At 30.1% G+C, this 16995-nt stretch overlaps 3 protein-coding genes across 6 annotated transcripts in view; 1 reads left to right on the top strand and 2 right to left on the bottom strand.

The window, feature by feature from the left end:
- LOC113371479 (formin-binding protein 1-like) overlaps positions 1–10629 on the bottom strand; it is an 80124-nt gene extending 69495 nt beyond the window's left edge. For all 4 annotated transcript variants that reach the window (XM_026612104.1, XM_026612102.1, XM_026612106.1 and 1 more), the window contains exon 1: positions 10384–10629. In XM_026612104.1, the coding sequence (XP_026467889.1) occupies positions 10384–10407 (24 nt within the window). In that variant the 5' untranslated portion in view covers positions 10408–10629. The remainder of the gene's footprint in view (positions 1–10383) is intronic.
- The window catches only part of LOC113371478 (protein ECT2-like), a 365352-nt gene that overhangs the window by 285358 nt on the left and 62999 nt on the right, over positions 1–16995 (bottom strand). The gene's annotated exons all lie outside the window — the stretch shown is intronic.
- On the top strand, positions 12475–16545 carry LOC113371477 (bifunctional glutamate/proline--tRNA ligase-like). The gene has a single exon (XM_026612100.1). It carries the CDS (start codon positions 12552–12554, stop codon positions 16482–16484), a length of 3933 nt encoding a protein of 1310 aa, XP_026467885.1. The 5' UTR covers positions 12475–12551; the 3' UTR covers positions 16485–16545.

The following is a 16995-nucleotide window of genomic DNA, read 5'->3' as shown; positions in this document are numbered from 1 at the left end:
TATTCAAGGTGACACCATTCAAAAATTACGGCATATAATTGATTAGAAATTTTTTTACAAAGAAACCTTAAAATATAAGCTTTCAAATCATATAATAATTATACGGCATAAGTGTGATGTTAGATTCAAAAAAATATAGTTAAATCCTCTTGGTAAGAAAACGAAGGGACAACCTTATAAATTTTCAAGAAAAAAAACTTCGCTTTGAGTGTCCGTCATGGATTACTGTGCAATAACAAATACATTATAAAAACTAGGTGTAAGGCGCATTTCGCATTAAGGCAAGTTGCATTAACTTACCTCTACACGTTAATTATCGATTTAATCAATAACGATAGAGAAATAGCTATTTAGATAAAATTATCAACTGGATACTGCAAAAATAAAGATAACACTTTCACTAGAAACTAATCAATGATTTTTGTGAAAACTATGAGTTGAGTTTATTTATGGATTTGTTCAGTTCCAAACAGCCAGCGTCATTCCGGCTGGAAGTTCTTCCTCTACCGCATTTTTTTTTAGCAAATTAGATTTTTTAAAAGTTATGATTTTATTTATAAATTTGAAATTTTTGAACTTTTGTATATTTTAAATTTTCGTGAAAATTTTGAAATCCATTCAAGTCGGTTGATCCGTGCTCTCGAAATCGTGGACCAAAAAATTTTATCCAAACATCCATAGATACATACTTCACACACATCCATACATACATCCATTTTCTCTAACAATAAGGTATGCCAAAATGTTCCGACAGGAATGTGCTACAGAAAGGTAAATAAATCGTGAATAAAAAATTAGTAAAATTATTTAAAAAAATAATAATAAAAAGAAAATATTATAAAACAAATATAACGTGCTGTGTACAAAGGGTATGGGCGCATTGCCATACAGAATCGGCCCCACCCTGGTATTTAAATAATTTATACGCCATTTTATAGGTCTATTTGATAAAAACCGATATACCAATTTTCAACTTTGTAGCTCATCTTATGGCCGAGATATCATTGAAAATATGCCAAAGTGGCCCCTTCTTTCAAACTCACTTTTTGGCGTAACCATGAAAGATATCGAAAAAATTTTTACGTGATTCTACTCACATTGACTCAGACCACATTACGTAGAACAATCGATTCCAAAAAATCGTTTACTATTAGCTAAAAAACACAAAATAATTTTTCAATTGATTATTTCGGGTAGTGCATTTATTTGGACCACTTTCTAATTAGCGTTATTCGAAAGCCTATTGTTTTTCCTTTAAGTACTGCAAATATTGTTCAAATCAATTTAGTGGAACACATTGGAAAATTAAAAGAACAGAGCAAGTACACCGCGGGTAACGCTAATAGTACCCTGCAATTGCATAGAGTTCGTTCGGACGCAAAACAGTGCCCGATGCGCCGAAACGATTCTTAAGAAATTCTGAATGCGAAAATATTTATTTTATAGTTATATATGTATATATACATATGAAATAATGATATAATGAAACATTTTAATTTCAACAAACACAAAAACTTTTTTTTGAATGATAGTTGTAACATTGTGACAATAAAGCCCTTATTGTGACCATTCTTTATCAGTACTACAATTTCATTTGATTTGTGTAAAAAAATCTCGGCCATAAGATGAGGTACAAAGTGAAATTGGTTATATCGGTTTTATCAATAGACCTATAAAATGGCGTATAAATTATTTAAATAAAGGGTGGGCCGATTCTGTATGGCAATGCGCCATATTCTTAAGAAATTATGAATGAATTCACGAAAATATTTATTTTATAGTTATATATGTATATATACATATGAAATAATGATATAATGAAACATTTTAATTTCAACAAACACAAAAACTTTTTTTTGAATGATAGTTGTAACATTGTGACAATAAAGCCCTTATTGTGACCATTCTTTATCAGTACTACAATTTCATTTGATGTAAAAAAATCTCGGCCATAAGATGAGGTACAAAGTTGAAAATTGGTATATCGGTTTTTATCAAATAGACCTATAAAATGGCGTATAAATTATTTAAATACCAGGGTGGGGCCGATTCTGTATGGCAATGCGCCCATACCCTTTGTACTATATTAAATTCAGGCTCGCCCGTAGGTAAGCGGTTAAAAGCGACGGGACCTGAATCAGAGGTCCCGGGTTCGATTCCCACTTCGAGCAGCCTGTTGTCAGACAGCAGTGACAACGATTTTCACTTGGAAATATAGATAGCAATATGTTTCCAAGTGAAAATAGCCCTCACCCGGAATTGCTGCACCAATAAAAAATCAGCCCTATTAGATTAATTCTAATAACAAAAATCATCAAATATGGATGGATTTAACCATTGGGTTACCATCTAAAAATACGAAGTAAGGAGAAGTTTCAGCCCAACAGCTCATAGGACGTAAGGTTCTGATTGCTGTTAAAAATATAAAAAAAATAAATTCCCATATCCCATATTTTCTTAACATTCATAAATAATGACATCACGAAATAATTCAAAATAAAAACCTTTTGAACGAAACTGTACGTATACTATAAACTAATTACTGCTTTGAGTTATTACTTATAATAGGTCGTATGTACTCGTTGTTTACATGATTTATATTTACATTTTGTGTTGCAAATTAATAACAAACCGAAATCAAAACTCTGACTCATTTAAGCTTACTCATAGTTTCCTTATTATTTCCAATTGACGAATCGCAAATCTTGCAGAACTGAAATCACGTAATGTGTAGATTAAAGTTACTTGCGTTACAGGAATGTGTGGCATTATGAATAATAATATATTAACTAATTTATGAAAAGCATACGGACAGGTGACGCCAAAATTTACATTGGTAGTAGTACGATATTGATGGGATTTTCGACGATTTAATTTTAATATAAAGTAAATTGACACAACTTCAATTGACATTTTTTAAATAATGATCTACACACTATTTTTTACAGAATCCAGAGTTTGATAATTATAATTTTTAAAGACTAATTATTTCTAATAATTGTGGAAGTTGGCTCAACATTATGCACTGTATGTAAATTTTCGAGCTTTGAATTTTTAACCTTCAAATTTATCCAAGGAAATGATACAAATTATTCAAAATTTTCAGATATTTCAATTTTTTTTTCATTATTCAATAAGATGCTTTATTTCGATTTAAAGTATCATTATTTAGAATTTATTATTTGTTTATCTAAAACAAAAGGCTTTATCACAAAAGCTGCGATGACATACATCACAAATTTCAGAAAATGGCAAAAAAGTAAGTAAATCTTACACAAAACCACCCGATTTTTGAAAAAAAAATGTATTATTTAAAGTGAAAAATAATCGTGATCATTTCTATAATCGTGATCTTCGTCTATAAAAATGAAAAACGAGTGCCAATATGATAAATAATAAATGCAAATATGTTAGCGACCTACTTAACTTTCAAGATCATAGCATATTGTAATTTTTTGTATAAAAAACTACCTAAGCAATATGATGCTCTGAGATTCAGCAATGTCTTCATTGGAACATATGACCATGATATGGTTCGTGGAATGGTGATAGATATTTATTATCTCACAATATAATAGAATGCATTATATTTAGTACACATACATAATTAAATCCAGACCAAGTAGTATATTCATGAAAACACTTATTAGGCAATAGTGCAGCATACGTTTTTGATAAACATTTGACTAGTGGTGTATGGCATCGTGCCAAATGGTCGTGGCAAATTGCTGGAACTTCCCGTACCAAAAATTAAATTTTTGAAAAAAGATTAACATTTTTAGATTTCAAAAAATAAGATTTTTAATTATTTGAGAAAATTAAAATTTTTGAAAAAAATGACTTTTTTGAAAAAGAAAAAACTTGAAAAAAATGTTTTTTTTATATGTATTTTGAAATATTTTGGAATTTTTGAACATTTTTTCAAAGCAATCGCTTCGTTCTCTTAAAAACTAAGTTTCTGTTTTTGGCACTTTTTGCCCCGTATCTTTGGAACGGCTAGACCTGCCTTTGCCAAAAATTAATCAACACGTCTCCTTATCAATACGAATTGAATGTTTTTTTAATTATTCAAATCGGTTGATCGGTGTTCCCGAAATCAACGACGAAAATTTGTATCCGCGCGCGCACACACACACATACACATACACACACGCACATACATCAATTTTTCTGATTATGAGGTATGCCAAAATATTCAGAAACCTTTGAAACGTAAAGATATATAAAATTTTCATATTCGATTTTTTGCGATTACTATAACTTACCCTACGGAAAGTTAAAAAAGTTTCATTTTACAAATTGAAATTATTTCAGATTTTTGATAGCATATAATGTCGATCCCAGTTTTTATCATTGCCCGCATAATGTAGACAAAGTAAATGATATATGTTAGACGGCTTTTATTATGATATTAAAAGACCATCAGGACTCAATTAATAAAGAACATATACATATATGTATTATTCTTCTTTCTCTGTAGTTCCAAAGTTAGTATCCTCGCTTTAATAATAAATATCAAATAATTTTGTGATTTTGATTTAACATAAGGTAATAAATAATATTTGACTTAGTATAATTTGAAAAAAAGTAAGAACAATTGTACAGAAAAATATAAATAATTTATGCTCTTTGGTCTTCATGTAAAAATTGGTATCGTTCAATACCTTATTTAATTCATTTATTTTTTTTGTCATTAGTTCAATCTGTATATATTTTTTATACAGACTATATACTGTCAAAATGATCTGTTGTAGTAATAGACTAAAAAAAAATTGTATTGATGGTACAAATATTAGATTGTGTAAAAAATTTAATATCACTTAACACAGCATAAAGATCAAAAGTTCCAGTCCGATATTTATAATATATTTTTGTTATTGTAATTTTAACATCGCACAAAATACCATAAAGATCCAATATTAATCAACGAAATTGTTGTAATAGTTGAGGTGAGAATTGTTATAAATTCTTTACGTGAATCTTATAAGAATTTTGGAAAACATTTATTGGTATGAAGGACTCGAACCTTCAGGGACCTTTCCCTTAAATCAAACATATATATATATATATATATATAAATAATATTATACATGTATATGATACATTACATACTACACACACACCCATATAAATACATCAATTGTTTTCAAAGATTACCTTTCCAGTGTTTCATTTAACCTCATACTTGAGAGTAAAATCCCATAATAAAAAGTAAGTTATTAAAATTGTACAAAAGTAAACGAATTCTATCTATATCTTTCACGTTTTAATACTTTCTGTTCATTTTGGCAGGCCTTGAAAAATGGATTAATATTGCGAGTGGAAGAAGAAAATAAAAGAAGTAACTAACTTCATTTCTTCTTTAAAACTTAAAAAACTTTAGTTTTTACAATAATTATAATATACGATATTCTATATTATCTATTCATGTTATGGTTTTTATTATCATAATATCAATAAAGAATAAATTAATAAAAATAAGGACATGACTCTATAATCAATATCAAATTTGAAGATTTAACACACAATATCTATAATTTGAGGTATTCATGTTGTGTGCCAGCATACCGTTCGACGAAGAAACCGGTGTGACAGGTAACGTTATCGTTCCAATTATCAACTTTATTGAATTAATATCTTATCTAGAAACAAAACTATTTTCTCATTGAACATAGTTAAATATTCTGCAATATAAATCTCACAACTTGTGTAAAGTACGTCACTGAATTTGTCTAGTTTATACTATAATTGAATTATAGTGACAAAAACAAGGTCAAGAACAAATAGAGTGAATCGGAACTGCAGTCACATTGAGGGAAAGGAACAAAGTAAAAATTCACTAATTATCTTTTATTGTCAATTAGAAAATGTATTGACATTTGTAGTATTATTTTCTGCAAACCTAGTTGAAAAAAACTCATGTGAAGAAACGTCGAATGTGAGAAAAGAGAAAAAATATTTTTTAATGAATTGTTGATTTGAATACAAGCACTTGATAATACTTAAATCAAAAACTAATTTAAAAAAATGATTGATTTTTCCATATATTTTTATGAAGTTGTACACTAGCAATAATAATTTTAGTGCTATAATATTACACGTATTATCTCCAACAAAGGTAAGATGATTTTGTATTTTTAACTTCCCGTAGGGTAATTATAGTACATAATGGGCCAAAAATCGAAAATGAAAATTTTTGCATTTCTCCACGTTTTGAAGGTTTCTGAACATTTTAGCATACCTCAGAAAACACAATGTGTGTGTGTATGTGTTTTGTATGTCCGAATTATTTCGGACGCACGGATCAACCGATTTGAATGGTTCAAAAAACATTCGATTCCTATTGATAGGGAGATGTGCTGATTAATTTTGAAAAAGGCAGGTCCAGCCGTTACGGAGATACGGAGCAAAGAGTGCAGAGAAAATGCTCGAGTTTTTGAGAGAACGGAGTATCATTTAAATTATCTAAAAACCATTCAATTTTGTAATGATTGGGAGAAGAGGTGATTAGTTTTAAGCAAAGGCAGGTTCAACCGTTTTGAAGATACCGAACTAATTGTGCAACAATGCCAGTTTTTGAGAGAACTAAGCGTCAGATTTGAATGATTTCAAAAAGAACTTTCTGCTTGTTTTAACAAAATAATTGCTTTTGGAAAAGAATTTTGGTTTCAATTCTTTTTTCAAAAAATGTTTTTTTGTATATCGAAAATTGTTCAGATTTCATTTTTAATTCTGACTAAAATTCTAATATACTTTAAACAAATAATTTCAACTTTGCAATTCAGATTATATATTTCTTATAAATATTAATCAATGTTACAATATCTATTTGAAAACATTTAATATTTCTCGAACATTTCGTTACGGTACGGAAAGTCCCAGCAATTTGCCTTAAGGCACGATGCCATATACTCCACTAGTTAAAGTTACTTTTTGTTTCCTAAAGTTGTAAAAATTACTAAATAAATAAAAAAATATTACATGTAAGAAAAAAAATTGTTTTTTATGGAAACAACATACTTAAAATGTTATAGTATATTTTAAATGTGTATTCACGAATACGAATGTAGGGTGCTAAAATCTATAATCACGTAACAGAAACTATTCGATAACCAAATTATAATTAGGACGGAACTTTCGCAAGGTTCACTAATTTTAAGTCAGATGAAATCTATCGAACTGAAAACTCAATAAATAAAGGACTTCATTCAAAAGACCCCATGAAAATAAATCATGCAGCAAATTAATAATATCGGTCGAACCTTAGAAAATTATTTAGAATTCTCTGTCTTATAATAGGTACACTCATAGATAAACAAGTATGATTTGGGTACACTATAATTTAAAAAGTATTTGCATTTTGGAAATCAGCTAATTGCAGCTGTAATAGAAATTAACTATCTTTTGAAAAGCTTTTACGTGATAAACGTAATATTATTACTAAAAGGAAACAGGTAGCTTGTAGATTTCAGGAAAATCAGGAAATATGATTTTTTTATTTTTTTAAATTGCGGTAAAACTTTTTATTGAAACGACTTGATCGATCTTATTAAATAAATCATACAGCAAATTAATAACATCGTTCGAACCTTAGTAATTCATTTAAAATTTGGTATTTTATAATACACTATTATTTGAAAAGTATTTGCAATTGTGGGAATCAGATAATTGTAGCTGTAATATTAATTAACGATCTTTCAAACAACTTCTTGTGATAAATGTAATATTTTTGCCAAAAATAATTGGAAAGTATTTTGACAACTTGAGGGGAGACGCGTTCATCTGTTTCCAAAATTCTATTTTCAAAAATAAACCAAATTTTTTCAAAGGATATAAAAAAGCAAAAAAATAATTAGTTTTCATCATAGACCTTATATTACATATAAGATCTATAGTTTTCTGCATAATATTGCATATTAATTTGTGGTTTTATATTGTCAGTTGAGTATTTATGAAATAAAATTGATGAAAAAAATTGAAGGAGGTGCAACATTTTTTTTAATAGAGTGGTGAGAGAAGGGGGTTTTGTTAGGTCCTTATGTCATTACGTCTGTAAACAATCTAATTAATCAAAATAAAATAAAACTTGTAAAACTTTTTATTAAGAAACCATCTTTAACAAAAACTAAATGCAACTGACGATTGCTATGTCAAACGATGAAGAGTGATTAGAAATATCAAGAGAGCAATTTAAAAAATTAAGTCATTCAATAAAGTTAACGATTCATATTTTCTGACTACAGACTTCTCCTTCGCAAGTATGACCATAATTTAATTGAAGTACTATATATATTTCAAGATTATTGTTAACAAAAATACACAAAGGTATACAAAGTGCAATTATTAAAAACGAAGTCCAATTAGTAGAATAATTAATGATCATCTTTTCTCACAAAGTTTGTTGACATCTATATTTGCATACAGTATTAATTATGCAAGTTGAAGCGAAACAAGGATGTCTTGATTACTCTGCTCTACATTAGTTTTATAGAGATTTAACACAATTTATAACAGATTTACTCAATCATTTTCCTAGTAAAATATCTCAATTTCTTATCATTTCTGAAGAAATAGAAGACATTTAAGCGTGCATACTTATGTATTAATATTATATTCCATATTGTAATAAATATTTAGAATCTCTATAAATTGAATTTTTTCAACATACGTGTTTTAAATTATCAAATACGTTTAATTGATTTTTATTATTTATTTGAACTTCAGGAATTTTAAATTATTTTCTTATTCAATCATTTTATATGTTTTAAAAACAACATATGATAAAAGAATAAAATGCATGGGGCCAATCAGATGCTTTTAATATTGGAATAAAAATATCAATAGTAATTGATTGGAATTTTATCAAAACAAAAAAATTAAATTATGCTCATTATCCATACCGATGACTTAAATTAAGTAAAGTTAATATATATTTGAGTAATATGATATGATAAGAATATTAATATATATAACAGTAATTTTTGTACACTGGTCAAACAAACCATTAAATGAAATTTGTAATAATTTTTCAAAATTAAAAATATTAAATTTTTAACTTTCCGAAGGGTAAGTTATAGTAATCGCAAAAAAAATCAAAAATATTTTTTTTTATATATCTTTTATATTTATATTTATATTTACGTTTTAAAGGGTTCTGAATATTTAGGCATACCTTAAAAAAATTGATGTATGTGTGTGTGTGAGGATACAAATTTTCGTCGACGATTTCGAGAACACCGATCAACCGATTTGAATAATCCAATCCAATTCGTATTGATAAGAAGACGTGCTGATTAGTTTTTGGCAAGACAGGTCTAGCCGTTCCGAAGATACGGGGCAAAAAGTGGCAAAAACGGTAACTGAGTTTTTAAGAGAACGGAGCGTCCGATTTTAATAATTTAAAAAACATTTTACTTGTACATATTGATAAGATGAAAAACTGATTAAATTTTCGGGAAGGCAGGTCCAGCGGTTATGGACTCCAATAAAAATAAGTTAAAAAAATGTCATTTGGCGGTCAAAAATGTTTATTGGACATAGGCAGATATTTTATAGAGATTTTAATAATGTGTACACATTTTGTATAATTTTTTTGGGTTCCGTACCAAGATTTTTGATTACGGTACGGGAAGTTCGAGGAATTTGCCTTCAGGTACAATGCCATGCACCCCACTAGTTCATTGTTAAATTAGTTTTGTCTATCAAAAATGTATACATTTTTCATCATATTCCAAAAGCTCAATCTATTTAATTGCCTAATGTAATATATATGACAACGATGAAAATATTTCTTTTCTGAAATATTTTCAGAAAATTCTTCATTCATTTTGCTTATCTAATTTTTACTTCATGAAAAGAATTTACTATCAAAAATAAGTCAATGTATTTATAGAAATGTTTCAAATACGGTTTATAAATACGGAATTTTGCTGAATCCACCTTAGAGAAAACAGGTATTTTCAAACACATGCAATACCTTGCGACAAAAAATGTCGAATATTTAATAATCTGATACAAAGATATTGTAGCATGAAATGATGAATCAAGAAAGAAAGTTGAATTGAAACAGTTTCAGCATGATATTATATGAATATATTAGTTTGTTTTCGTAGAATAAATTGCGATATAAGCAAAAAATCACAAATACAAATAAATATAATTTTATAATAATTATTAATGTAAACAATTAAATAAGTTGTTTTATGATATGTACAGCATTTGCATGTAAAACCAAAAATATAACTTAATATCGCTCAAAACACGAAAAACAAGTAAATAAATAAACTGTATACAGTAGTTTGACAACTGCTAACAATAGACTCGATACGGCTGAAGGGCGAGTCAGGTGCAACAAATAATATTTCATATTCTATATTCTCTTACCCATAATTCGGTTCCCCAATTCATTATGTGTGGTAAAAATATCACTGCACACAATTTAAATCACTAAAAATCCTTTTTAACACATTTAAAACACAACTAATGCTGAAAACTTATTTCATTCACTAAAACCGTTCCTTATGATTAAATGCAACATGGCCGGTGGTTTTATTCACATGAACGCTGGCGCTCGATCGCTGCGTATGTCATACTGGTGAACTCGCTCGTTCCATCTGTGAAATGCCAGCGCGAAAGAGCGAAAACAGGCGAAATGATCGACACAACTTCGTGTGGCATTCGACTAAACATCATATATTACGAGTATAAATAATTTTACATTTTGCAACAAATGGATATATTTATGTCATATACGAATGTGTAAGTTTTGGCTTGTATGTGTATGTATAATTGATAAAAATATTTATTTTTCTAACATCAATACTTCTTCGAAAGTACCATGTTTTTTCTCTCATTCATAATAATTTATTAGATATTTGTAAATATGAAAAAAATATAAACATTATTGATAAAATATGAATTTAAATTGTATCGATGTACTTTATTTTTTTTATTATTATATTATCGATAAAATATTTGTCTATCAAACATGTTAATAATAAAAAGACATGTTATTAGCATTAGAGACATACATTTCACATAAGATCAAAATTTCTTTTTCGCAGAGATAAAAGAAATCGCTGATGTTGTCATCAGTTGACATGAACAATAAAATATGAATGAACATATTTAAATATAAGTTATTATTAGGGCAAATGCTCATTTGCGACTCGTGACAACCTGTAACGCATATTTTTCCTAAATAGGTTCAAACCAACAGATTGTCGAGTAACTTGAAATCAAAAAAATAATGCTATTTAACCATTATTTAACCTTTTTTAGTAGTAGTTATGCTAGCAAAGTTTGTTTTTTAACTTCCCGTAGAGTAAGTTATTGTAATCGTCCAAAAATCGAAAATTACAAAAGTTATTGTAATCGTCCAAAAATCGAAATTACATTTTGGCAAACCTTAGAAAAACTGGATATATGTATGATGTGTGTGTGTGTGCATACGTATGGATACAAATTTTTCGTCCACGTTTTCGGAAGCACGAATCGACCGATTTGAAATATTTTAGGTCCAATAAGTTTTGGTCCAGCCGTTTCGGAGATTTACAGCAAAGAATGCAGAAAGTGTAAATTGAGTTTTTGAGAGAACAGAGCATCCGATTTGAATAAAAATAAAAAACATTCAATTTGTGATGATAAAAAACGTGGTGATTAGCTTTTGGCAAAGATAGGCCCAGCCGTTTCTGAGAAAGAGCTAAAAGTGTCAAAAACTAATCAGCACATCACTCAATAGGAGTGGAATGTTTTTTGAACCATTAAAATCGGTTGATATGTGCGCCCGAAAACGTGGATGAAAAAATGAAAAATTGTATCCATGCACATACATATACACATATCATTTTTTTCTAAGATATGCTTAAACGTAAAGATATGCAAAACAATCAATTTTGGGAAGTTAAAAATGCTACTTAATTATGAAGAAATGCTTGCTCACGCAAGAAATTTCGACAAGAGCAAATGGACAATCAGAAATATCTTTAATGAGGGTTAGGCCACACTATTCTCTTCTTTCATCTATGAGATCATGCCTTATATGCATCAGCACCTATTTACTTTTTTGAAGCACCACTATCTTGGCAAGATTAGTTAGTTCATAGTTTAGGCTTATTATATGCTTATTTATATGAGTTAGTTGCTTGATGGTTGCTTGGTGCTCAGAATGTGCTCCATGTGCTCAGTGCTCAGCCCATTATTTTATTTCTATATATTATATTTGTTATATATTATCTAAAAGCCAAACAATATGGATTATTCTCTGCTTATACCTATGATTATGGAGCTATTATTTAAAATAAAGACGATAATGCAAAAATTTATAACTAATGCTATTGTATGGACAGAAGTCACCAGTGATTTTATTTTTAGTTATTTCTATTGTTTGAAAATTTTACTATAGTTGGCGCTACTATCATATGCACATACCGATTTTAACCTATAAAACCTATTTTTACATCGTATGTTCGCCACGCAAGTTTCGTGTGCGTGTAGTTTTAATAGCAGAATTTAGCTTATCGTTGTATTTATAAATATTTATTGTGAATAAAATGACTTTAAAACTTGAATGTTCTAAGAGCAGTCCGCCAATATCCGTATTGGCAGTTATAGATTTAATTAAAGGAACCCATCCGGTGGAAATTGATTGGGGAAAGAATTATAAATTGACAATTAATAACGCAATTTTAGATATTCATACTGACAACGATGCTTGCAGAGCCCTAGCCACCGCGGCTCCACAATACGAACTGTACGGCCGAACAGCTGTTGAGTATGCACAAACAGATCATTTTTTGACATTTGCTTTAACGTTGAAGGATGATTTAACTAACAACTTGCAATATTTAGACAAGACGTTGACATCTGTTACTTATCTTGTAGCTAACAAACTCACAATAGCTGATTTGGTTGTTTTTTCCTGCTTGCGCGATGAGTGGCAGTCAGTATCTAAAAAGCCTGTACCCGATAATATTACCAGATGGTTCAATTTAATAAAAGCTCAAGACTGTGTGAAATATGCTATGTCATTTGTGAGCAATGAGGTTGATTCAAAAGCTTCAAAAAATACTAAAAATCAAAGTAATGATACAGTTCAACAAGAAGGTAAGTTTGTGGATTTACCTGGTGCCGAAATGGGTAAAGTCGTGGTTCGATTTCCCCCAGAAGCTTCAGGCTATCTCCACATCGGTCATGCAAAAGCAGCCTTGCTCAATCAATATTATCAACAAGCTTTCCAAGGAAAATTAATAATGAGATTTGATGATACCAATCCCGCCAAAGAAAACGTTCACTTTGAGAAAGTTATTTTAGAGGATTTGGAAATGTTACAAATTAAACCAGATTTGTTCACGCACACCTCGCAATATTTTGATTTGATGCTACAATACTGTGAACAACTTATTAAATCTGAAAAGGCTTATGTAGATGATACAGAACCAGAAAAAATGAAGGCTGAACGAGAAGAAAAAGTTGAATCTGCAAATAGAAATAATAGTATAGATAAAAATATGAAGATGTGGTCTGAAATGATTAATGGTACTGAATATGGCCAAAAATGTTGTGTGCGTGCTAAAATAGATATGTCTTCTGCAAATGGCTGTCTCAGAGATCCAACAATATACAGGTGCAAAAATGAACCTCATCCGCGCACAGGAACAAAGTACAAAGTTTATCCAACATATGATTTTGCATGCCCAATAGTAGATGCTATTGAAGGCGTGACACACACATTGAGAACCATGGAATATCATGATAGAGATGAGCAATTTTATTGGTTTATAGAGGCTTTGGGTTTGAGAAGGCCCCACATTTGGGAATACTCAAGATTGAGCATGACTAATACAGTTTTATCCAAACGTAAACTTACATGGTTTGTAGAGCAGGGTTTAGTTGATGGCTGGGATGATGCCAGATTTCCTACTGTCCGAGGTGTTCTTCGCAGAGGAATGACTGTTGAGGGCTTAAAACAGTTCATTATTTCTCAAGGTTCTAGTCGAAATGTTGTCTTTATGGAATGGGATAAAATATGGGCTGTTAATAAAAAAGTTATAGATCCTATAGCACCACGATACACTGCTTTGGAAATGGATACAGTTCCTGTTAATGTAAAAAATATTACAAGCGATGTATCTCAAACTGTGAATGTCCATCCAAAAGACCCAGCAATCGGTACTAAAATTGTATGGACGGGTTCAAAGATTTTAATAGACCGTGTAGATGCTGAACTACTTAAAGAAGGTGAGAATGCCACATTTATAAACTGGGGTAATCTTTTAGTTGATAAAATTAATAAAGACAGCAATGGAAAAATTTTATCTATTGATGTAACACCTAATCTTGATAATAAAGATTTTAAGAAAACTTTGAAGTTAACTTGGTTGTGTGACACAGTAAATGCCCCATTCACAAAAACATGCTGTGTTTACTTTGAGCATATAATAAGCAAACCTTTGCTTGGAAAAGATGAAGACTTCAAGCAATACATTAATCAAAATACCCGAAAAGAAGTTGAAATGATAGGAGACCCAGAATTAAGAAATCTCAAGGCTGGTGATATAATACAATTACAAAGAAGAGGTTTCTTTAGAGTAGATGTACCTTATGCGCCTGCAAATGAATTTACTTGCAAGGAGCAAGCAATTGTATTGTTTTATATTCCTGATGGCCATAGCAAGGAACCTGTTGCTGCAGTGGTAAAGCCAGCAAAATCTAAAGCCCCAAAGAAATCAAAAGAACCTGCAGCAGAGAAATCCCAAACAGTGGCTGGTGCAGAGCCAAGTTCTGCTATAAATTTTGAAGCTTCCATAGACCCTCCGAGTATTAATGACTTATCTGTTGTTAAAGCTCCTAAACAAGCTAAGAGCCAGAATAAGCCTGAAAAATCAGCAGCAAAGACCAACAAGAAAGATAATAAATCAGAGCCAAAAGAATCAAACAAAAAGACAAATGAAAAGCAATCAAATGTGAAAAAACAAACACGTTTAGGCCTAGAGGCTCAAAAAGAAACTGATTTACCAGGATGGTATTCACAAATTATAACTAAAGGTGAAATGATTGAATATTATGATGTCTCTGGTTGTTATATTCTACGACCATGGTCTTATGCAATTTGGGATATGATCAAAGATTTTCTAGATGGAGAAATAAAAAAGCTAGGAGTAAAAAATTGTTATTTTCCAATATTTGTCTCTAAAAGTGTACTAGAAAAAGAGAAGGAGCATGTGGCTGATTTTGCACCCGAAGTGGCTTGGGTAACTAAATCTGGAGATTCAGATTTGGCAGAGCCTGTAGCCATTCGACCAACTTCAGAAACTGTTATGTATCCAGCTTTTGCAAAATGGATTCAGTCTTACAGGGATTTACCAGTAAAATTGAATCAGTGGAACAATATCGTACGATGGGAATTTAAACATCCACAGCCCTTCTTGAGAACCAGAGAATTTCTGTGGCAGGAAGGTCACACAGCCTATGCATCAAAAGATGATGCAGATAAAGAAGTATTACAAATTCTGGATATTTATGCTCGTGTTTATTCTGAACTTTTAGCAATACCAGTAGTTAAAGGTCGTAAAACGGAAAAGGAAAAATTTGCAGGTGGAGACTATACAACTACTGTGGAAGCATTTATAAGTGCAAGTGGGAGGGCTATTCAAGGTGCTACAAGCCACCACTTGGGTCAAAACTTTTCTAAAATGTTTGATATTGTATATGAGGATCCTGAGACACAAGAAAAGAAATACGTTTTTCAAAATTCATGGGGTTTAACAACAAGAACAATTGGTGTCATGATAATGGTTCATGCAGATAATCAAGGCCTGGTTCTTCCACCTCATGTAGCAAGTTTGCAGGCAATAATAGTTCCTTGTGGAATTACAGCTAGTACAAGTGAAGAGGATAAAGATAATTTATTGAAAAGTTGTAGTTGCTTGGAACAAAATTTGAATGATGCTAAAGTTAGAGCTGAAGGTGATTACAGAATGAATTATAGCCCTGGCTGGAAATTCAACCATTGGGAACTTAAAGGTGTTCCGCTTAGGGTTGAGCTTGGTCCAAAAGATATCAAGAATGAACAAGTGGTTGTGGTTAGAAGAGACACTGGAGAAAAAATTACATTTTCTCAGAAGGAAGCTATTAAAAATATAAAAGAATTGTTAGAAGTTATTCACAACAGCATGTTGGAAAAGGCTACAAAGGAATTGAATGAACATAAGGTAGTTTGCCGTGAATGGAGTAAATTCTTGGAAGAACTGGAAAGGAAGAACATAATACTTGCACCATTTTGTGGTAGTATTCCATGTGAAGATAAAATCAAAGCTGATAGTGCCAGGGATGATGACACTGAAACTAATGCTCCATCAATGGGCGCTAAATCATTGTGCATACCTTTTGAACAACCTGCCAAAATTACCCCTGATGACAAATGCATCAACCCCAAATGTAGCAACAAGCCAAATGCTTATACATTATTTGGAAGAAGTTATTAATTCAAAATATTCTATCATCATCTATTTATTACATTTGATATTATAATCATTTACATTAAATACAGTGTTTTAAAATAAATAATATCATATGTTATTACTTAGTAGAAAAATAAATTACATTTTATATACAAATTTTTTATTTATTACATTTTTTATTTAAAAATGGTCTTTGGACTTCAATAATGTTCAAATACGTTATTCAATGCAGTTATCATTGTCCGCTTATCAGAATTTTAAAATATATTATAAGTTCATGTAGTACATTCTCATCAGTGTAAAACTCATTTTTTCTTTTACGAATCATTATTATTTCTTCAAAAATTAAGTTAGATAGACTTCTGAAACTATTGTATATTATCTGGAATAAACGGTTCTCAACCTTCAAAACAAGGGTTAAAAACAATATCAGTTACGCAAAATGATACATTCATTTGTACTCTTTAGAATATCTTAACATGGTATGTAGAAAATGGCAACTATTGCTTTAGGCAATTTAAGTTAATATAATATT

The sequence above is a fragment of the Ctenocephalides felis genome, unplaced genomic scaffold, assembly GCF_003426905.1.
Source record: "Ctenocephalides felis isolate EL2017-DRISC unplaced genomic scaffold, ASM342690v1 CF-g0.4_SCAFFOLD_01492, whole genome shotgun sequence".
Lineage (NCBI taxonomy): Eukaryota > Metazoa > Arthropoda > Insecta > Siphonaptera > Pulicidae > Ctenocephalides > Ctenocephalides felis.
Note: the sequence above shows the minus strand (reverse complement) of the source record. Positions and strands in the feature narration are given on the sequence as shown.

What these genes read in the sequence shown, in the direction of transcription:
- LOC113371477 (XM_026612100.1), top strand. Translation starts at nt 12,552, where the DNA reads ATGACTTTAAAACTTGAATGTTCTAAGAGCAGTCCGCCAATATCCGTA.